Source organism: Galendromus occidentalis, unplaced genomic scaffold, assembly GCF_000255335.2.
Source record: "Galendromus occidentalis unplaced genomic scaffold, Mocc_1.1 scf7180000077487, whole genome shotgun sequence".
NCBI lineage: Eukaryota > Metazoa > Arthropoda > Arachnida > Mesostigmata > Phytoseiidae > Galendromus > Galendromus occidentalis.
The window spans coordinates 195490-216294 of NW_003805475.1; the positions used below are offsets into that span (position 1 = coordinate 195490).

At 50.9% G+C, this 20805-nt stretch overlaps 2 protein-coding genes across 2 annotated transcripts; both read right to left on the minus strand.

Moving 5' to 3' along the window:
* Nucleotides 1-1333: 1333 nt before the first annotated feature.
* LOC100901929 (uncharacterized) lies at nucleotides 1334-6499 on the minus strand. The gene is made up of 9 exons (XM_018640517.1): nucleotides 6485-6499; nucleotides 6066-6219; nucleotides 4787-5947; nucleotides 3011-4710; nucleotides 2645-2913; nucleotides 2448-2557; nucleotides 2165-2356; nucleotides 1922-2084; nucleotides 1334-1681 (listed from the first exon to the last, which is right to left on the minus strand). The coding sequence occupies exons 2-9, from the start codon at nucleotides 6203-6205 to the stop codon at nucleotides 1367-1369; spliced, it is 4050 nt and encodes a 1349-aa protein (XP_018496033.1). The 5' UTR covers nucleotides 6206-6219; nucleotides 6485-6499; the 3' UTR covers nucleotides 1334-1366.
* Nucleotides 6500-10385: 3886 nt separating this feature from the next.
* Nucleotides 10386-15156, minus strand: LOC100902078 (RNA-dependent RNA polymerase 1). Its single transcript, XM_003745995.3, has 7 exons — nucleotides 15017-15156; nucleotides 11979-14905; nucleotides 11609-11877; nucleotides 11413-11522; nucleotides 11137-11328; nucleotides 10881-11043; nucleotides 10386-10797 (listed from the first exon to the last, which is right to left on the minus strand). The coding sequence occupies exons 1-7, from the start codon at nucleotides 15154-15156 to the stop codon at nucleotides 10483-10485; spliced, it is 4116 nt and encodes a 1371-aa protein (XP_003746043.1). The 3' UTR covers nucleotides 10386-10482.
* Nucleotides 15157-20805: the final 5649 nt, after the last annotated feature.

Below are 20805 nucleotides of genomic sequence, written 5' to 3' on the forward strand. Positions count from 1 at the left end.
GTTATGAAAGGAATCAGTGGACCCTGTCCTGTCCGCTCGGTCAGATTCACTGCTCACTCAGAGCAGAATCAGAATCCTCGAATCCTGCCTCGAGAACCTTCTCGCTCTCTCAGACAAGTGCTTCCCTGTTCAGGATCGATGTTCCCTTCATTGTGAGGTATCGTTCCCGAAACGAGTCGGGTTGAAACCCCGCCTGTTGCTCCATCGCGACTCGCGCACATTCAGGTCGATCGTTAGCATCATGTCCGTCTCGGAGGGCGACTCGAGCCGTCAGCCTCGATCTCTCGAGTGTGAACAATTTTCGCTAGACTGTTTGTTTGGAACTTGCGACCTTGCCGTCCGGCTCCGCATCGAACAATAGTCCATCGACTCCAACAATCAAATTCCTATTCTAGGAGAGTTCTTCTGTGTTCGTTTCCGCGCCGCCGATTACGGTCGAGAAACATCGTCCCCTATATATTCTTCCGAGAAATGTTTTCCTGATCGACGTGCTCCGTCGTGTCCTCAGCTCTACCGAACATGAATGGCCTATCCCGATGCGATCCGATTCAGCGGAGTCTACTGCATGTTTCAATGATATCCGAGCTCCCCACAATCGTCAATTGGCGCCGAGCGAATTTCCGGACTCATTCCCGAATGCTTCGACCCGGGCACAGCGTGAGTTCGCCGATTCGACGCCAGTTCTTATTCGCGTAATTACTCTGTTAACAGCTTCATCAACGAGTCTGTTTTCATGAATACCAAAATGGCATCACTCTATCAGACAGACGAACAAACAATGAGTCTTCCGTCATCGCGATGCATTCCGCAAAGGAAACAATCACAGCAGAGTTCAGAAAGCTCCCCCGAGCTCCTCAGAAGCGGCCTTCGAAACTAATTATTCACCGCCGTCGCCAGAAACCGGAAGTCTCCAATCGGGGGTTTCCTCCCCGACTACTCTTCAGCCGCTGTGCTAGTCGTATGACTTCGCGTGCGTAACTCGAGCTGCTCAAGTTTTCCCTGTCGCTAGTGAACTCAACAACGGGACACCCTTTGGTTTTGCGATTGAGAGCCTTATCAACTTCGCGATCCACTGAACGACAGTCCGATCGGCTTTCTCGGCCTCATTTTTTCTTCAATATATCCAGGATCTATACCCAAGGATCCAACCTAATTGCAGTCCCTGTTGGCATAACCGTGACCACGTCTGAAACAGAGACATCTAGCAGACAGAGAATCCAGATCTGAAAGAAGTCCACTACCGACTGCGGCGGGAGAGAGGCTTCGTAGTCATGGAAAGGATTAGCGGTACATATGTTCTCATTCGCCGAGAGAGATGAGTCGGACAGGAAGATTTCAAAATTCTCGACGAATGATACTTTATTCGTCAGTTGTCATTTGCTTGCAGATCGCGGAGGCGCAACCTTTCTTCATTCCGCCGGATGCTGAGACGCACCGATCGGAACTCTGGCTGTAAAACGACGTTTTCAAGATTCGCCAGAGCGAACCAAGTCCCAGTGGCTATAATTTCCTCGTAATCACATTCCGAAGTCTCGAGTCTGGGCACCAAACGTATTTTCGCTCGGCAGCAACCGGTGAAATCACACAGCTCCGCTTCACATTTCCTTAGATCGCTCTCGGTCGCTCGTATGTATTTGGTGTCTTTGATGTCCAAGGGTAGCAGTATACGTTTGCTTTCGATCTGGAAAGCGACATCGACTATCAGAACTCTCCGGATGCAACTCTCGAAGGAGTTCAGTTCTGAACTCGCCTCTCGACTTGAGGAGATCCACTTAAATTCATTCGCCTCGCTGCACCCAAGTCGTTCTTGACGAAATCATAAAAGGGTCGAGGCGAGCCGACCGTGTAAGACGATTCTACGGTCGAGGATCGAGGGAGACAGAAAACACTAGAACGTGAATGGTGGGTCTACTTTGATTACCGTATTCCTGATTATCTTCTTCGGATCCAACAAGGTCCGGAGTGAGCAGGTGGCTGTGATACGGGCCAGGGTATTCAACTGCAGACTTTGCAGGGCCATCATGAATAATTGGTCTCTTCCGAACTTCACTATAGGTTCCTCGACGGACAGAAGGAAAAATTGCCTGCGGATGAGAGACACAACGCTGTGTTCGCTGACTGTGATAAAGGGAATCTCGCGATTCCTTCTCAAAACTTCACTCACCGAAATGTTTCCGCCAGTAGATCTTGGGGATTGCTCATGACTCGGGAAGAACAATTCTCTTCCTCCTCAGAGCCTGCGAAAACTTCGATAGCTTTCCCGTGAGCTTGCCGCACAAAGTCACGAAACTTCTCGCTGAAGTACTCTGAGTCGCCGGGTGAAAAGGGGAAGACATTTCGATTCACACGATACCATCTGGGAACAGGAGCGCTCTCTCAGAAAATTCATTTCCGAATGAACTCGAAGTGGGTTGGAGTGAAAGACGGTTCGTCCGACGTGAACTCACTTTGTTAAAATTTTCCCAATATTCGCATGCGTTGCAAGCTTCACATCTCCGCAATCAGCTAGCGATGCGCGGAGCTTTTCCAAAAGCTCAGAATCCGGAACTAGTGGCCGCTTCGGCGGGGATAAGTTGTCATTTAGAACGATCATCGCCTTCGGATTATAAATGCTCTAATGAAACACATAGGATAATGAATTCACCTTCGGCTCCAAGCGCTCGATCAAGTTTCGCATCAAGTCTGGCAGCATCCACGGGAAGGCGTAGCCCCCACCGTCCGGGAATTCTCGTGACGCAACATAATAAGCAGATATTTTCTGCAGGACTTCGACCTCCGAAGCTTTCTCCACGCCTTTCTTGAACCTCCGTCTACAGATCAATGCCAAGTGCTTCACTTGGAGCTTCACTGTAGCCTCGATATTACTCCTACGTTCACTTGAGGAGTATTGACCTCGATTCGAAAAGATCGTTCCTGTAAGAGGGGTTGGTGCTTTAAATGACCGGCTCCGGTTTGAACCAAGTTGGGATTCCGCGAATACTCTGCGCCCAATCAGGTCTCTCAGACTAACCGGTGAGAACTTCGTCGACTGAGATTTCATGCAAGGCAGCGATGCCCCCGAGCTCCCTCTTGAATGAACGCATATCCCGTTCCGCGACTTCAGCAAAAACTTGGGAGCCCTCGACTTGTAACTCGGGCTGGAAGGTTACGTCGTCAGTCATCATTAGTGTTTCTTCGAAGTATTTGGTGTCGATAGCCCTGCCCTTCTGGTAGATGTGAGCCAGAGGACGAGTTGAGCAATAAGTTTTCCCATCGCTGATTTTCTCCAAGAAATGAGGGAACTTGACAACTTTCGGGAGAGGCGCGCCCTCTCTTCCTCCGCGCCGATACTTGTCCAGGAGGCGCTGTTGGGCTCCTGCTCGGATGCAGCTTTCGGAAGACGCATGTTGCGGAAGGTAGTCGGCCAGAGCGCAGAAAACTTCTTCGAAATCATTGAAGCTCACGTAGGACAAATAGTTAAAAAAGTGCGTCTCTATATCACAGCCGGAATCTACTGCAGGTCCCACGGCGATTGACGTGGAGCGCGGTGGATCGTTTCTCTTGAAGAGGAACGCGGGCTCCTCATCAGGATGGCTGGCGATCAGGATGATGTCTGATTCCCCCGCATAACTCGCCTCTCTCGCCAAGAATTCCAGCGGTCTCGAGCCACCTTTGGACGGCAAAACGACACAATTGAATAAGTGTCCAAGCGCCCCGACAACGTCTGGGCGATTGACTGCGGTGACCCGCCGGAATTCCTCGAGGTGCATGGCATCCTTCCGAGCCAAGACAAGGTCCCCGCTGAGAACACGGAGATCACCTCCAGGTGAGCAAACTTGAATGAATACTTCGCCTTCCTCTAAGAGTTCGAGCTCATCCACGACGGGCATTATCTCATACGCATTCGTCATATGCTGCTTGAGCTTCTTCAGGTCTCGGAGAGCCTTCAGCGCTTTGCAGCGAACTGCTTGGCGGAACAAACCATCGCCGCGTTTGTCGTATCCGTACAAATCCTCTCCTTCCCTGAAAATGTGATCCAGGACCGGCTCCGCGGCGACTCGCTTCACTCGAGCTCCCGTCGAATACAAAGATAGTGGCTCCGTCAGCAGCTCATACAAGGGAGTCAAGAAATCCTCGACAGAGAACTCCTCTGTGAGTCCGTCGGCCTTGCTGCTCAGCGTGGAAATGAAGGTTCTGTCGAAGGCGGCATTCTTTATCTCACTCCTCTCGATCAGATAGAGCGTAGAATCTTCGCTTTTGATGACTGTCTGGGATTTCCTGTAAATTATTCTCGAACCCTCGAGAGAAGGGTCGTAGACGAGGGTGCCTCTTCGACCCCCGTGAACCACGCGAATAGCCGAACAAAGAGTTCTGCTCCAATGACAGTTTTCGACGACCGTGCGAAGAGCCGCCTCCGATATGCGGCCAATGCCATGCTTGAAGTCTGACGCAGCTGGGACGTCTTCACTTTCTTCGCTGACCCACGAAGGATCGATGGAGACAGCCCCCAGAGCTTCGGCGAAAACGAGATCTTGAACAGCTATTCTCCTTGCGAGATTCCCCGTGATGCCGAGTCGCTCCCTCACCGAAGATATGGTGTCCGTATCCCCCTTCTCAATCGCGTACGCCCAGAAACTAAAGTCTTCCGCTTGACTTTTGGAGTTGCCGAGGAAATAGTAAGTTTTCCCCGTCGATTTTGATGCCCCTCTTGATTTTCTCTGCGATGGACACCTGAATAAAGGTTCTTGCTTCATTCTGAGTGTTGAAACGCAATCTCGTCCCATCGTCGTCCCTAACATCCACCAACATAACTTTCTCCGGGTCGACACTACGCAGTAGAGCGCTGACCCTCACAACCGTTGGCGGTTTCACAATGGTCTTACTGGGACAAACGATGGCTCTCTTCACGAGATAAAGGTCCTGGGGCAACTTTTGATTGATGATGCTGGTCCCTGAACTTTTGCCTTTTCTTGCGCTCGAGAAGGAATCCTTGATCGCCAGCTCAATATCAATCAATGAATAGTTATGAAGATTAAAGTAGATATTGTATAGGGCACTCGCGAGAGAAGAGCTGTCTTCTTTCGCACAAGTGACGAGGATTTCCTGAATCTCTTTGCTATTCCCCTCCAGAGCCATCTTCAGAGAAATCTCAGGCGAGAGACTGTGTATGCAGGACAGAGCCCATCGTATCTCCTGCGGAGCCTTGTCACAGGCGAGAGGTTGGACATTTTTCGGCATACCGACCGTCAGAACATTCGCGAAATACACGGGCGCGTTCGCTGCTCCGAGAAGACCATAAATGGCGTCCATGCGATTCTCTCCTCTCGTGGATTCCGGATCCAGTTTGAATTTGACAACAGTGGCAGTTCCCACACATCCGCAGTAAGTTGGACCTTTCAGCGCGCCGAAATTCGGCGTTCTTTCCCATTCACCGTCGAAAAAGTACTCATAGGCCTCTTTCTCTTGGTCGCTCCACCTGTAGGCTGCGATTTTCTTGACGTGCAAGAATAAGCTCTTGGGTTCTTTCTTGTTGCTGATCCCGTGGAAGGCGTCGCGATTCCTTAGCTCCTTCTTTATAACGATTTGCGTGATGTCTTCGTATGCGATCTTCAGTTTGTAAACATCGTGCCTCTTGTGACCTGCCATGTGGTCTTCGAAGTAAATCTCCATGAAACGTCTATCATAGAAGAAACTGGCCTGGATGCGACTGATTGACCTGCATACGCTGTCATTTCGTTGACTTGAGAATCTTTCGATGAAGCGGCTCAGACCCATCCAAGCCCCCAGAGCAAAATGATGGACTTTCGCGAACTTGTGCTCACTTTCGACCTCGTCCTCGATATCTTCTATCAGAGGATCGGCGTCTATGCGCGCGTCGCCTTCAAACAAATGGCAGAAGCGGTCAACAACGTACAGGAACTTGTCGAGGCTTGGGGGTAAATCGAAAGAGCACCGATACTTGTACCACCTGGAATGTTCATGCAGAAATCAGCAGCCTTCCCGAAATGTGCGGGCTCATCCGATTTCATTGGTGATTCCGACTCGATAGCGCTCGTTATGAGAACTTCAGGTGTAGAAGTACGTACCCCGATATTCCCAAGGTGTCGCTCTCAATCCGGATGAGCTCTGTACTCGGCGGTTCAGCTCCGAACTTCTCGTTGAAAATCTTCTTCGAGATCTTGTCCGTTGACAGAACGTCGATTTCAAGCTTCTCGGTAAGTCCCATCTTCTCCGGAAATACTGGACAAGACTCGGTTTAGAATTTCGCCCCGGTCCAGTATCCCGGAACTACATGCCTAACATGAATATAATATTCAACATTCGAGATTATTTCTAGTAACTTCAACACGATTCATGCAGACGAAGAAGGTTTTGATATCAAGGGTGAGACTATGCAATATTCGCGATTGTGCAGATCGATGCCGAGAGGACCGCTAAGGACCCCGGAGAGTCGAATTGTACTGCCTTGCGCAGCTCATTGAAAATTGACAGCCGTCACACCTACCTTCGCGTGATCGCCCGCTGCCTCCATTCGAATAATACCTGCTACGTGCTGTACGTGGACAAGATGATGCGGATGATCTTCCCGGACGAATGGGCGTGATCGGGCGTTCGGTTTCCTTCCTTCGGCTCGAGTTCCTGAAGTCATGACGACGCTGGTCCGAGGCTAGGTGGGTGATGGTCCGAGCCCTTATAATCTTTATTCAGCTGATGGCGAGGTAGAAAAGCCCCGGCAGAGTTTTCACCTCCCGGAGCGACTTTGTCACCGAGAGCGAATTCTTCGAACTGAATACATGAAGTCGAATACAGAACGAACCCGGTCGTTTGGAAAGCATGGTATTCATCCCTCGGAGCCACCGACGAAACACGCTGGGTCTCGCGCCACGACATACACTATTATTTGCCGAATGGCCAATGGAGTCTCCGGAAGTTTCGTTATTGGTCACTCTCCGTTTGTTCCATTCGAGGACGAACGTTGACGAAAGCAAAAAATATTCAAGGCGGTTCTTTGGCTTCCAAAATCAGCTCGCTTGAAAGATGGTCTTGACATGGTGCTACGGAGATTCATTTCTCGACTGTCGTTCCGCAATAATTTTGGAGCTGGAGAATATCTTGACAAACTTCGCTGGCGAAATAGGTTGCCGGGTCGGGGAGTGTCTCGTTGATTCCACGGGGAGCGTCTCATGCGTCATTGACAACCCAGACGGCCAAGTCGCAAAACCGCGATCATCAATGACCAGCTGAACCATCGCCCCGTATACTAGGGTCTCTCTCCGTTCGGAATTGAATATTTTCACGAAGGGTCAATAGATAATTATCTATCTTGATTATAGTCAACTAATCAATCAATGAATTTTCCCTCCGAAGCTTCCGTCGAGAGTGATCAGCGCCGAGAGAAAAATTCGGAAGCTATATTTTACAAACTGTTTCGCACAGGTCGCAGGTAGAGGTCACCAAGAACTGCAAATGACTCGGTGGGTCTTCCCAGGGGCTCGCATGCCATGAACGGGATGCTGAAGTCTGGTACAAGACTTGATGCTGGGATAACTCCCCACGATTTCTTCACGCGGCATCGAGAGCTGCCAAATGGTACTTCGAGGCGGAAGGTTTTCTCGGAAGTCCAGCCAACACATTTGACTCTAGATGACTTCCCCGACTCCTCTCGAGCTCGACTAGGCCTCCTGGCGGATTCGCGGATCAGACCCGTGAGATTCGCGGGGCTCGAGCGGCTTCGACCGCCCCTCGATGGATCCTCTTGAACGCACTACGCTGGTTCAGTAGAGCTACCCGTTCGCCATAGCATCCCGTCCGTTTTTCGTGGGTAACGAAAATTTAGGCCGCCCGAGCAAAGTGTGGAGCCCTTCCTCTTATGCGCTTGATGGAGAAGGCCTCGGAAGAATGAGTTTTCTCGGTATGGTTTCCTCTTTCATCACTATTTCTGATACGACTTTTGACTGTGGGAATTTCGCGCTCGAAGTCTCGCAGCTCGGCACATCGCTGATGTCACGCCAGAAGTTTCCACCGTTTTCCCTTCTCGTCACGAGTCAGAGGCAGGTCCGAACCTCATGTGCATGAGCTGCGAGATTCATGAACATTTCTCGCTCAACATCAATGCGAGGACCACATGCTCTCTCTAAGTTTGGGATTTCGGAAGCGAACTGCGTGAACATCGGTCGGAGAGAATCGCACTAATTTTTAGTTTCAAGACGACCTCCGATACCTCAAGCCGTCGAACCAGTACACCGAGTATTGTATACGTCCCGCGACGCCTCGCCATAGAAGTGTCCAGACGTGTCGTAGAAGACCGCGCACCTCCCTGCTTCAAGTGCACGAAACCATCCGCGTCATCGGGTTCCCGCTCATTCTGAGCCGAGCTCGAAGAGGACAGGCCGCCGCAGTTCCCAGCCGCATCGGGTCGATGCTCTGGATGGAATCCAAGTGACACTCCGATTCCTGTTAAGAGCTTCACTTTCGCGAGCATAGCCGAACGAACGAGATGGACGACAACGTGGTTAAAATGCTGGACCTACCCCAAGACGCTTTCATTAGCGATGTGAGGGACTTCTTCAATCGGGTCGCTCCTCCACGCGCGGTGAACATTCTGGGGACCAGGTCCAGGAGCGTCGCATTCGTTTTCTTCTCGTGCGTTGAAGACTGTAACCGCGCAGTCGCTATGACTGGTCAGAAAATCCGTGGATGTCGGGTCAGTATTCTCATGAGCAGTTTTGAAGAGTTCCACGCTTATCCCGAGAGTACCTCGGACGCGGCGAGTGCTTCGCCGAGGCTCCTTGGTGATTCGAATGATGGCGACTCTAGCAGTGAACAGGGAGAAATACGTCCGAGGAGACGCCGCGATACCCCTGGACGTCGAGTTAAGAGACTGTCAGCATCTGTCCGGAACGGGAGTAGAGGGTCAAGCTCATGTCGTGCTGAAAATAATCTCAGATTTCCGGCAAGGACTATCGAACTGCTGCGAAGCGAACTCGACAGATTAGTGAATTCGATCGTTGAGCAATCCGCCTGTACCGGACCAGAGGGCGAATGGTCGCGCGCCCTGACCCATGATGATTTGTATCGACTGATTTCGGGGCTTATTAGGACGAGCAAGAGCGGAGTGTCCGACGCAGGAACAACGCACGGGGCGATCCCACCCAGTTTCCCGAGCCTCTCGCCGTTGGATGCGACGGTCGAATCCCATGAAGACATCAGATACGTGAAATTGTGGGGTTTCTCGGATCTTCCGAACCTTTTCGACATTAAGCACTTTTTCTTCGGCCTGCCTTTGCGGAATGCCAGAATCAGGTACCTTTTCGAGAAGCCAGATCACCCAGCCATATTTCTGAAATTTGGTACCGTCGGGGACGCCAAGTTGGCCCTCGAATTGGACGGTGCATTTTTCGGGGAGGCGCGAGTGTATGTCCAGTCGGCGACGAAGGCTGATTTCTGCCGGGCGACCATTTCTCACCCATTCGCCGAGTCTAGGATGCCGCCATTGCGATATAATCTGCCACGCTGCGGACCGGTTCTGGCGGGTCGCGCGGAACCGAGACCGTCGGATCTGATATTGGTTGTCCTCGGATTGAATTTTAGGGTTCGACCCGAACACATCTGCGATGTCCTGGAGTTCGTCAAACTGGAGGATATCTACGAGCCGACGAGACGAGCGAACGAAGTTTCTTGCTATTTTCTAAAAATGAAAAATTACAGCGATTTCGACCGGACTCTCGCAATGCATGGATTCCGCCTCCATGGTCGACGGGCGACCATATGCGTGGCGAACGAAGATATTTTCGAGGAGCTTTGTGGTGGTCGGACTCCAGGGCCATCATCATCCCTCCACAGAGATGTCTGACTTCGGCATCGAGATATGCGGTGAAAATAACCCTCAGATAATAATAAAGACTTTCAAGAGCCGCGATTTCGTGAAGATCATTCTCTGCATTTAACATCCTTCTACAAACATATGGTGAGGTCGACATGGTTATGAACATTGTTCCACAAATTCGCATCTCTTCGGCTCACCCGAGCCCGGAGGACCGGTTAGGTTGCGTGCCTGAAGTAGGTTGCCAACAGCCTGGTGAATGTAACATCTTTTCGAGCTGGATCGAGGTCACATGGAGCAGCCTCGCCCCCAAGAGGAGTTCCCGGCTGCCGCTGTCGACCGTCGACATGTCGAAACATCATCGACGTGCGCACGACCAAGATGTAAGATTGTAGGATATCCGCGATGTTCAATGCCATCATTCTTAATCATCATTCAACTGAGAAATCAGTGGTTCGGATCGAATGGATCATGTGGCTTGAGTATGATCGATGTTCTATTCGGTAAAGCGTTAAGCCTCAGCCGTTTATTCACGGAGGGCGAATGCTTCGAACGAGAAATAATCAGGCCAAAATACATTCTGCTCGTGTACTGCATGACTCCGGCGTGGGCTCTGTGTGTAAGAAGCCCTCGAGCAGCTCACAGGAAAGCACTTTGGAGTCTTCTGAGCAGCAGATACTTTATTCATCAGCAAGTCGCAAAGCCTGCAGACCCAACCTCTCATTGTTTCTGAATATATTGATGAGAATCGCTCGGTAGTCAGGCTGTAGGACGACGTATTCCAGATTGGCGACAGTGAACCACGTGCCCGTGGCTATGATTTCTTCGTAATCACACTCTGATGTCTCAAGTCTGGGCACCAATCGTATCCTGGCTCGGCGGCAACCGGTCATTTCACAAAGCTTCGTTTCACACTTCTGTAGATCGCCCTGAGTCGCCCGGATATACTTGTCGTCTTTCATGCTCAAGGGTAGGAGAATCCGGTGACTCACAAGCTGGAAAGCAAGCTCGGCCCTCTGAGAAGAAGTCCGGAGAAGAATCGATAGTGGAGTCTAGACTACGAAAAATGATTGCTTACCGTATCTCGGAGAATCTTCGTGGGATCTAACAAGCTTCGGAGCGAACAGGTAGCTGTTATCTTCGCCAGAGTGTTCAACAGCAGCGTTTGCAGGGACATCATGAACAGTTGCTCCCTCCCGAACTTCTTATCGGTGTCTTTCGCGGAGACGAACAACATGTGCCTACGGAGGAAGATACGACGTTAGAACCCGCGACGGGGTGATGATTGTTGTAGGACGATCTCGAGTCGATGCGGGCAGGGGATTCAGACTCACCGGAGTGTTTCCGCCAGCAGACCTAGAGGGTTGTTGATTAGCTGGGGAGAACAGTTTACTTTGTCCTCGGGACCAACGAGTTTCTCGAAGGCTTTTCCGTGAGCTTGCTCCACGAAGTCACAGAACTTGTCGCTAAAGTATTCTGAGTCTCCGCGAGAAACGGCGCATATGTTTTTGTTCACCCGTATCCATCTGAAAACGAGAAAGCTGCTCCAGAAAACTCAGTCCTCGAGCAGAATGTGGACTGGATCCAGCTTGAAGGCACTCCGACCTCACCTGTCTAGAATAGTGTGGATATTCGTGAGCGTTGTGAGCTTTGGAGCTCTGCAGCCAGCTACGGACGCGAGGAGCTTCCTCGAAACTTCCGACTCCGGGATGGGCGGAGGCTGAGGGAGAGAGGAGAGGAATCGTCATTGGAATCGACCTCGACCTTCGAGAGATCACTCCAGGGGTTTGATCATGAGGAACTCACCTGCGGGTCTAAATGCGCGATGAGACCTTGCATGAGATCTGGAAGCATCCAGGGGAACGCATAGCCCCCATCCTTAGGGAAGTCTCGAGACGCAACATAGTAAGCAGATATTTTCTGCAGAACTTCAAGCTCCGAAGCCTTCTCCATGCCTTTTTTAAATTTTCGTCTGCAGATTAAGGCCAAGTGCTTCACTTGAAGCTTCACTGCGGCCTCGATATCACTCCTGCGTTCATTCGAGGAGTGCTGTCCACGGTCCGAGAAGATCGTACCTGCGAGAGCGACCATAATGAGATGGAGAAAATTCAAGTGCTCATCGCGCTTCAATCTCATCGCGCGGAATAAGTCTCATCGCGCGATTTTGAATACTAACCGGTGAGAACTTCGTCGACTGAGATCCCATACAACGACGCGATTCCCTCAAGGTCTCCCCTGAATTGCCGAATGTCCCGAGCCGCGATTTCAGCGAACGCTTCGGAGCCTTCCACTCTCAACTCATGTTGGAAGGTTAGATCCTCAGTCATCATTTGCGTATCTTCGAAGTATTCAGTATCGATCAACCTCCCTTTCCGGTAGATATGTCCCAAAGGACGTGCTGAGCAATAAGTTCTCCGATCGCTGATTTTCTCCAAGAAATGAGGAAAGTTCACGACTTTGGGAAGAGGAGCGACCTCTCTCCCTCCGCGCCGATACTTATCCAGGAGACGCCGTTGAACTCCCACCCGAATGCAGCTTTCGGACGACGCATGTTGCGGGAGGGAGTCGGCCAGAGCACAGAAAACTTCTTCGAAATCATTGAAGCTCACATAGGCCAAATAATTGAAGTAGTGGGTTTCTGTATCACAGCTGGCATCAACTTCGGAACCCACGGCGATTGACGTGGAGCGCGGTGGATCGTTTCTCTTGAAGAGGAACGCGGGCTCTTCATCAGGATGGCTGGCGATCAGGATGATGTCTGATTCCCCCGCATAACTCGCCTCTCTCGCCAGGAATTCCAGCGGTCTCGAGCCACCTTTGGACGGCAAAACTACACAATTGAATAAGTGTCCAAGCGCCCCGACAACGTCTGGGCGATTGACTGCGGTGACCCGCCGGAATTCCTCGAGGTGCATGGCATCCTTCCGAGCCAAGACAAGGTCCCCGCTGAGAACACGGAGATCACCTCCAGGTGAGGAAACTTGAATGAATACTTCGCCTTCCTCTAAGAGTCCGAGCTCATCCACGACGGGCATTATTTCGTACGCATTCGTCATATGCTGCTTGAGCTTCTTCAGGTCTCGGAGAGCCTTCAGCGCTTTGCAGCGAACTGCTTGGCGGAACAAACCATCGCCGCGTTTGTCGTATCCGTACAAATCCTCTCCTTTCCTGAAAATGTGATCCAGGACCGGCTCCGCGGCGACTCGCTTCACTCGAGCTCCCGTCGAATACAAGGATAGCGGCTCCGTCAGCAGCTCATACAAGGGAGTCAAGAAATCCTCGACCGAGAACTCTTCTGTGAGTCCGTCGGCCTTGCTGCTCAGCGTGGAGATCAAGGTTCTGTCGAAGGCGGCATTCTTCATCTCACTCCTCCCGATCAGATAGAGCGTAGAATCTTCGCTTCTGATGACCGTCTGGGATTTCCTGTAAATTATTCTCGAACCCTCGAGAGAAGGGTCGTAGACGAGGGTGCCTCTACGACCCCCGTGAATCACGCGAATAGCCGAACAAAGAGTTCTGCTCCAATGACAGTTTTCGACGACCGTGCGAAGAGCCGCCTCCGATATGCGGCCAATGCCATGCTTGAAGTCTGACGCAGCTGGGACGTCTTCACTTTCTTCGCTGACCCACGAAGGATCGATGGAGACAGCCCCCAGAGCTTCGGCGAAAACGAGATCTTGAACAGCTATTCTCCTGGCGAGATTCCCCGTGATGCCGAGTCGCTCCCTCACCGAAGATATGGTGTCCGTATCCCCCTTCTCAATCGCGTACGCCCAGAAACTAAAGTCTTCCGCTTGACTTTTGGAGTTGCCGAGGAAATAGTAAGTTTTCCCCGCGATTTTGATGCCCCTCTTGATTTTCTCTGCGATGGACACCTGAATAAAGGTTCTTGCTTCATTCTGAGTGTTGAAACGCAATCTCGTCCCATCGTCGTCCCTAACATCCACCAACATAACTTTCTCCGGGTCGACACTACGCAGTAGAGCGCTGACCCTCACAACCGTTGGCGGTTTCACAATGGTCTTACTGGGACAAACGATGGCTCTCTTCACGAGATAAAGGTCCTGGGGCAACTTTTGATTGATGATGCTGGTCCTTGAACTTTTGCCTTTTCTTGCGCTGGAGAAGGAATCCTTGATCGCTAGCTTCATGTCGATCAGTGGATAATTGCAAAGGTTGAAGTAGATGTCGTATAGGGCCCTCGCGAGCGAGGAGCTGTCTTCTTTCGCGCACGCGACGAGAGTTTCCTGAATCTCTTTGCTGTTCCCCTCCAGGGCCATTTTCAGAGAAATCTCAGGCGAGAGGCTGTGTATGCAAGACAGAGCCCATCGAATATCTGGCGACGCCTTGTCATGGGCGAGTGGTTGAGGATTTTTCGGCATGTCGAGCGTAACAACGCTTGCGAAATAAACGGGTGCGCTGGCTGCACCCAGGAGACCATAGATGGCGTCCATGGGGTAACCAATTTTAGAATCTAGTCTTAGCTTGACTGCATTAGCAGTCCCAACGCAACCGCAGTAAGTTGGACCTTTCAACCCACCGAAATTCGGTGTTCTTTCCCATTCGCCGTCGAAAAAATACTCATAAGCCTCCTTCACCGGATCGCTCCATCTATACGCTGCGATTTTCTTGACGTGCATGAAGACGTCCGTGGGCTCCTTCTTGCGGCTTATATCATAGAAAGCGTCAAGATGTCTCAACTCCCTCTTCAGAACTATTTGCGTGATGTCCTCATAGGCGATTTTCAGTTTGTAGACATCGTTCTTCTTCGAACCCGCGATCTTGTCTTCGAAGTATATCTCAAGAAACCTCCGGTCATGGAAGAAGCTAGCCTGTATTCGACTGATAGACCTAGAGGCACTGTCAGGTTTATGACTCGTGAACCTCTCGATGAAGCGGCTCAGACCCGTCCAAGCCCCCAGAGCAAAATGATGAACTTTCGCGTATTTGTAGTCACTTTCGACCTCGCTAACGATATCTTCCATCAGGGCATCGGCGTCTATACGGGCGTCGCCCTGGAACATCTTGCAGAAGTGATCGACTACGTACAGGAACTTGTCGAGGCTTGCGGGCAAATCGAACGAGCAGCGATACTTGTACCACCTGAAATACCACGCGAAAATCAGTGGATTTTCCCGAGTATGCTGCTGTAACCACCTTGATGATGTCAGAGTAATACAGAATAAGCAGAGTATTCAGATCGAGAGACTCTACCCAGATATCCCCAAGGTTTCGCTGCCAATCCATATAGACTCCGTCTTTGTCGGCAGGGCACCGAAGCTCTCGTTGAAGATCCGTTTCGAGATGGTGCTCGATGACAGAACATCGATTTCCAGTTTCTCAGAATCACCCATTCTCTGTAGATTGACAGGGAGAAGTCTTTGTTAGTACGCTGAAGTCGATGAAGAATAACGGAACTATCGCTGTTGACCCATATGAAAATAAAGAAAGACAGGGAAACTTTCCCGGCGTACACATCGAAGGCGCTGACGGGGAGGATCCCAATATCTAGCGCGCGCCTTCGTCGAGCGACGGGGAAATTTCTACATAGATTTCGAGAGATTCAACATGTTCATCGTCTTGGTTCAGTTGTTGCTTATATCTTAATATCCGATCACGATGCCTACATTCGCCGGTGCCGCCGATCACAAACTCGCTATCTCCATCATCGAAGAGTACACATCAGGACAATGATATTAATGATCTTTACTTGGGACTGTGTTCCGATCGAGCGGTCCGTCGGAGACCATCAAAATTTTATACTGCTCTACCCTCAATCACTGCTGCCGGATGGTGAGGGATGTCTCCGAATTCCAAGATTCCATCCAGAAGGAATGAATAGCCTTCAGACGAAAACTGCGCTTATTCGGTACATATGCCCGGGGTATCAAAACGAGAGTCTGATCACATCCGAGCCTCCCACAGTAAGGGAGCAAATACTGGGAAGAAAAATTCTGTGAAAAATCACGTTTCCTCGAATACCGTCCCGAATCTTCTTGGAGACAGTGTATCCGATAATTATTCATGTAAATCACCAATCACCAGGGGACTCTGAATGTTTATGTTCACTGTCACAACAAGGACAGGACCCTTCGATCGTGACAAAAACCGAACGGATCCTAGAAAAATGGGAGAGGGAGACCAAGGATCTGCTTGATAGCGCCTGACATGAAAGGCTGATCCGTCATCTTGTCACATACATAGAAGACCCATCTGGATCAATAAATTACCATTACCAAGACTGATCTATGAGCCCATATTATTTTCTGGAACCAGTTTTCTCTGCACGAGTCTATGCAGCCCAACTAGTATATAAACCCCCTGGTATAAGCATCAGACACAGATTCTTCTGTCACAGCTCGATACCCTGCGTCCTCAATCCCGGTTTGAGTTCCGCACTACCTGCCGCCGGTCCGCAAAGCTGAGTGAGTGCCGCTAATCAGCAATCATCCGGAGCAGACGGCGTTCACCCCCGAATGAGGCAAAACTAGAAGGCCGATGCTGTGGGGTCCGATGCCGCATGATCAAATCCTCAACAGAATCTTCGGACTAAGGAATCCGGGCATCATCAGACCTCTCTCCGCTCAGTCACAGGTGGATTCGGGCCCGAGAATGTTCGGAATATGGAGTCCGGGAATTCAGGACCGCTGTCCGCTCGGCTGCCAAAGAATTCGATTCCGGAAGCTTCAGAATGAGGAGTCCGTGCATTCAGAACTTCTCTCCGCTCTGCTACCGGAGAATTCGCTCCGAGAACCTCCGGAATGGGGAGTTCGGGCATTATCGGGCACTGGTGATATCGATATGATTTCGTTTTCCATTTTTCACACATGGATAGACAATCATGACTTTCTCAAGATTTCCTCCATCAAGTGAAGGAGCTCTTCTACATCCTTCTTTCCGCGACACTAACTAAGCGCATGCACTAGACAATCGGATATTTCTAGATATAATGAAAATCTAAATCATTCTCGAATACTGAGGGAGATACACATCGGAACTAAAAAACGAGTTATTCGATTGCCGAATGCATCATTAGCAGAACAAGGTACCTGGTCGTTCAATTGAGATGGTTTCGCGGCCGGTCCATGGATCGAGACGAGAGTGTCGACGGAACATTCACGATGCAGATTCCCGTCCGCCAATCGCCGTCGGCGTCGTCGAATCGATAGTATTCGATTCTGTATATAATCCTGCCTTGAGAGGCCATGTCTTTGGTAACCAACCGAAGAGGTTCTTAGCAACTTCGGGACCGAGTCACCAAATAGCGCTCAGCGTTCTCTGACGCGTGGTGTGAAAAACCAACACTTCGAGGAATAGGATCGGAAAGAGAGGTCTATGGAATGCTGATTGAAAACCCCATGAAATGGTCTCGTACCCTAGAGCTTCTGCGACAGGTGTGAGTTCGAGTCCTCAGCTATGATCGTAATCGATTCTTTCTAAGGTCCTGTTCCCCATGAATCGCTTCTAGAGGGAAATCAAGCTTGCAGGACTCAAGCCGCAGCTTTCCAGCGCTGGTTTATGGTGAAGTCCGACCATGATTCCGTTCGCGAATCCTTGAAGCTAGTCATTTGGATGAATCTATGAGCTCCGACGCAGATCTCTCGTTCAAGCCCTTGCTGAAGGGAGTACGGTGAATTCATCCTGGGCTTCTTTACAAATGTAATTCGGACTCGGCGGATGTAGACTGGCGACTTCAACGGGGCGCTCCCACCATACCGAAGCCTGACTTCGATGCAGAATCAAGTCGCCAATTGGCGGCAGACTTCATTGTCTCTCCCTCCTCTGGGAACGGAAAAAAATAGAGGCTTTGGATGGGATCTCGTGCAGGCGATGGGCGATAGTGATTAACTCTCATGTATTGGAGCACTATCAGCTAACCAATCTCTGGCCCTCTGATGCTGCGGAAACACATGTGCGGGGCGTCCAGGAGCTGGATCTCGCTCTCACTCAGCTTCCGAACGCGACCAAGCCCGACCTCCTACACGATCAGAGCTGTGCGCCGCGTCACGAATTCGCCGGCGATCGCCGCCGCCGACCTCTGGAGTCCGCCGCCGCCGCCGGAACCCGAGCACGGCGTCCGACGGCGTGACGGAACGCCGGCGCGCCGTGCCCAATCCTCATGAAAAGTAACAGAAAACCACGGGAAAAAAAATTGGATTCGGTTCGAGGTACTGAGCTCGCACGAGGATGCGGGGACATAGCATTCGAATGAGACGGGATGTTTCGGACCGAAGCTCCGTGGTCATTGAGAGCCCTGACTGATCAATTAAACTTGAATTCATCGGAAGATCGCACGTGTCAGATAGTATTTCATCCCCGACAAATGAGGAGACGCAATCAAAAGACTTTCGAACGTGCGTTCCACCTATCCCGCGGCGCGCCGTGGGCTCATCGGTCCGCCGAAAATCGCCGCGGCGCCCGCCGCCGCCGCCCGTTTTCCAGCCCGCCGCCGCCGCCGACGAAAATCCCATGGCGCACAGCTCTGTACACGATCGACCGAATTTTCAAAATGGTGGCTGAATTCGCATTTCGCCTCGAATTGCAGATTGTACGATCTGACCTTCCGGCTGCAATGGAAAATTATTTGAGCATATTTGTAACGGGTCGAGATTTGGCTTGCTTGGAAGCTCGTTGAGCTCTGCGTCGGATGCATCTTTTTCCGTCGAAATCGATTCGCATTCGCGCGCAATCGAGAAGGAACTTTCGCCGGAGGGCGGTAAGATGCGTCATTTTTCAAACTTCCGCCAAAAAACAGCCCGAAGCGGGAGATAGCAGCAGGGAGGGGGTCAGACAGAATCTTTAACAAACGGGGAGTCTAGAAAGAATACCATCGGCCCGGATGGCGCTGAATGTGAAGAATTGCAGGCGCCAACGGCTCCGGGCGGAATACGTCAAGGTACGATCAGCTGGGGATGAGTTAGCGAAAAAAGTGTCAAGGTCATGAGCTGGGCTATCCAGAACATCCATACTTCTCAAAAAAATCACCGAAAATCGCAAAAACAGGTTTCGACCGAAAATGTCCCGCTGTGCGACGCATCGATTGTCGTTGGCCATCCCAGAGGGCAGTCTCGAAGCTTCAAATCACTTCTCCCGCATTCTGTCGAATCTCATCTGGGGGGGAAGATCGAATAATAATATTAGCAATGGAGGGAGAAGTCTCGGAACTCAACGGGGAAGAAAAATTCAGAGATGTGACGAATATTTGGGTTTGGCTGTGGTTCAAAGGCAGCGTCTTGAAAACTAGGGCCCAAAGCGACATTTGTTCTGATGTAAGATTTCGTCTCCAGGCATGGTGTCGCGTGAGACTTCGCCCGCACGGTTTTGATCCAGCGCTCTCGAGTTTTCCAGAGCATCACAGCACATGATCGCCGAGATTCTTCCCTGAGGGGGGATCTCCTAGAGGGCTGAGAGCAAATCTTTCATTCTGTTGGGGAACCCCATCCAGAATTTTCCCGAATTCTTCCGCATTGTTTGACCCCGATTCTTAGCACGAATTCCAGCCTCCCTTCCGATTTCAGATCCTGCAGAGAGATCGGACCACTGAGTCTTCGGTCAAATACTTGAAAACAAAGCACGGGATCTCCGAGACTAGTCCACTTCGAACTCCATCGCCATCTGACGCTCTGTCAGCTCCATCGATAAATGACGGCCCGGCAACTCCCAGATCAGCATATAGCTTGGACCTTGTGGTGAAGATACTTATTCACGGAAAGAGACTCCCTCGCCTTCAACACCGCGGTCTGGGCAACCCTCTGTCCGATCAGGAAGGTTTCGACAGCGACGATGAACTGAGTGCAGAAGCGGAGAGAACGCGGGAAACGATCTTGAAAGTGGGAATGCGGTACACCTCGAGGCGCCAGTCGTGGTTGCAGAAGCAACGGAACGACTGCGAAAAATCGCGCGAGACCTCAGAAAGAAACCGAACTTGATGGCTGAGATACGGAAGGTAACAGCTAATTGTAAGGATACGTTTGATGGTAGAGTAGAGAGCCGCGCCCGATTCTGGACTGCCGAACTCGTTTCTACTCTATTTTGCTCATGATTGAGAGAGCTCTCCTCATACTCCGTGCTCTGAACAACGTCCCGCCGCGTCACGGCACCCCGATCAGCGCATCCGACGTTTCAGCTCTGAAGGGAATCGCGGCCAGCCTCGCTCCATGCGGATAAAGTTTTCCGCCTGTTGTTACAAGACCTGCGAAGGTTACTATCTGATTTAAGAGCGATGCTTCACGACAATCTCAAGCACGAACTCGCCAATAGGAGAACGATACTTTCGAGCGTTCTAGCCCCCCTGGAAAGTCAGGGATGCCAATATTACTTGGAGCAGGAAATCGATTTAATGGAGCCTCTTCCGGAGCATATAGTTCGTTCTCTGGTGGAGATCCTAAGAATCGAAACGGATATCCCACCAGAGACTCGGTCCCTATGTGCTCCCGCCGTATGTAGACTCCCCTGGATGGGACTGATCCTCGAATGAGTATATCGCATGCTTGGACCTATTTTCATGAGAAGGATTTTCCGACATTCCCCCCCCCCCCGGACAATTGAATCCTCGGACAAGGTTTTTGAGGCTTCAAGGGTTGAGGTGAGGACATGGGTTGCTCTCCAGCCAAGAATCGAGACTATTCTCGAGCACTCATTCGACCGCCATAGAGGAAGCATCGAAATTGAGAGGCAAGAGAGGACTCGCAGTCAAACATGGTGCGGAATATCACAAGGACAGTTTGCAAGTCGTCAGCGAATCCCATGAAAAAAAGCTCACTCCATTAGGTCGCTACCATAGAGTTCAACGTGACACTCAGTCGGCGTTCATTCAGGGTAGAGGAAAGGGAAATTGGATAGGGATAGGGCCTAGACGTGGTTCGGGCAAGAAAATTAGAGCGCGTAGCCTTCGGAGAACACGACGATTCCTCGCCAGCGTGGAAGGATCGCCTCCGTAGAATATCCAGCCGTCGGCAATGATTCATAATAATTATTATCAATTCTTCGAGATGCCTCGTCGG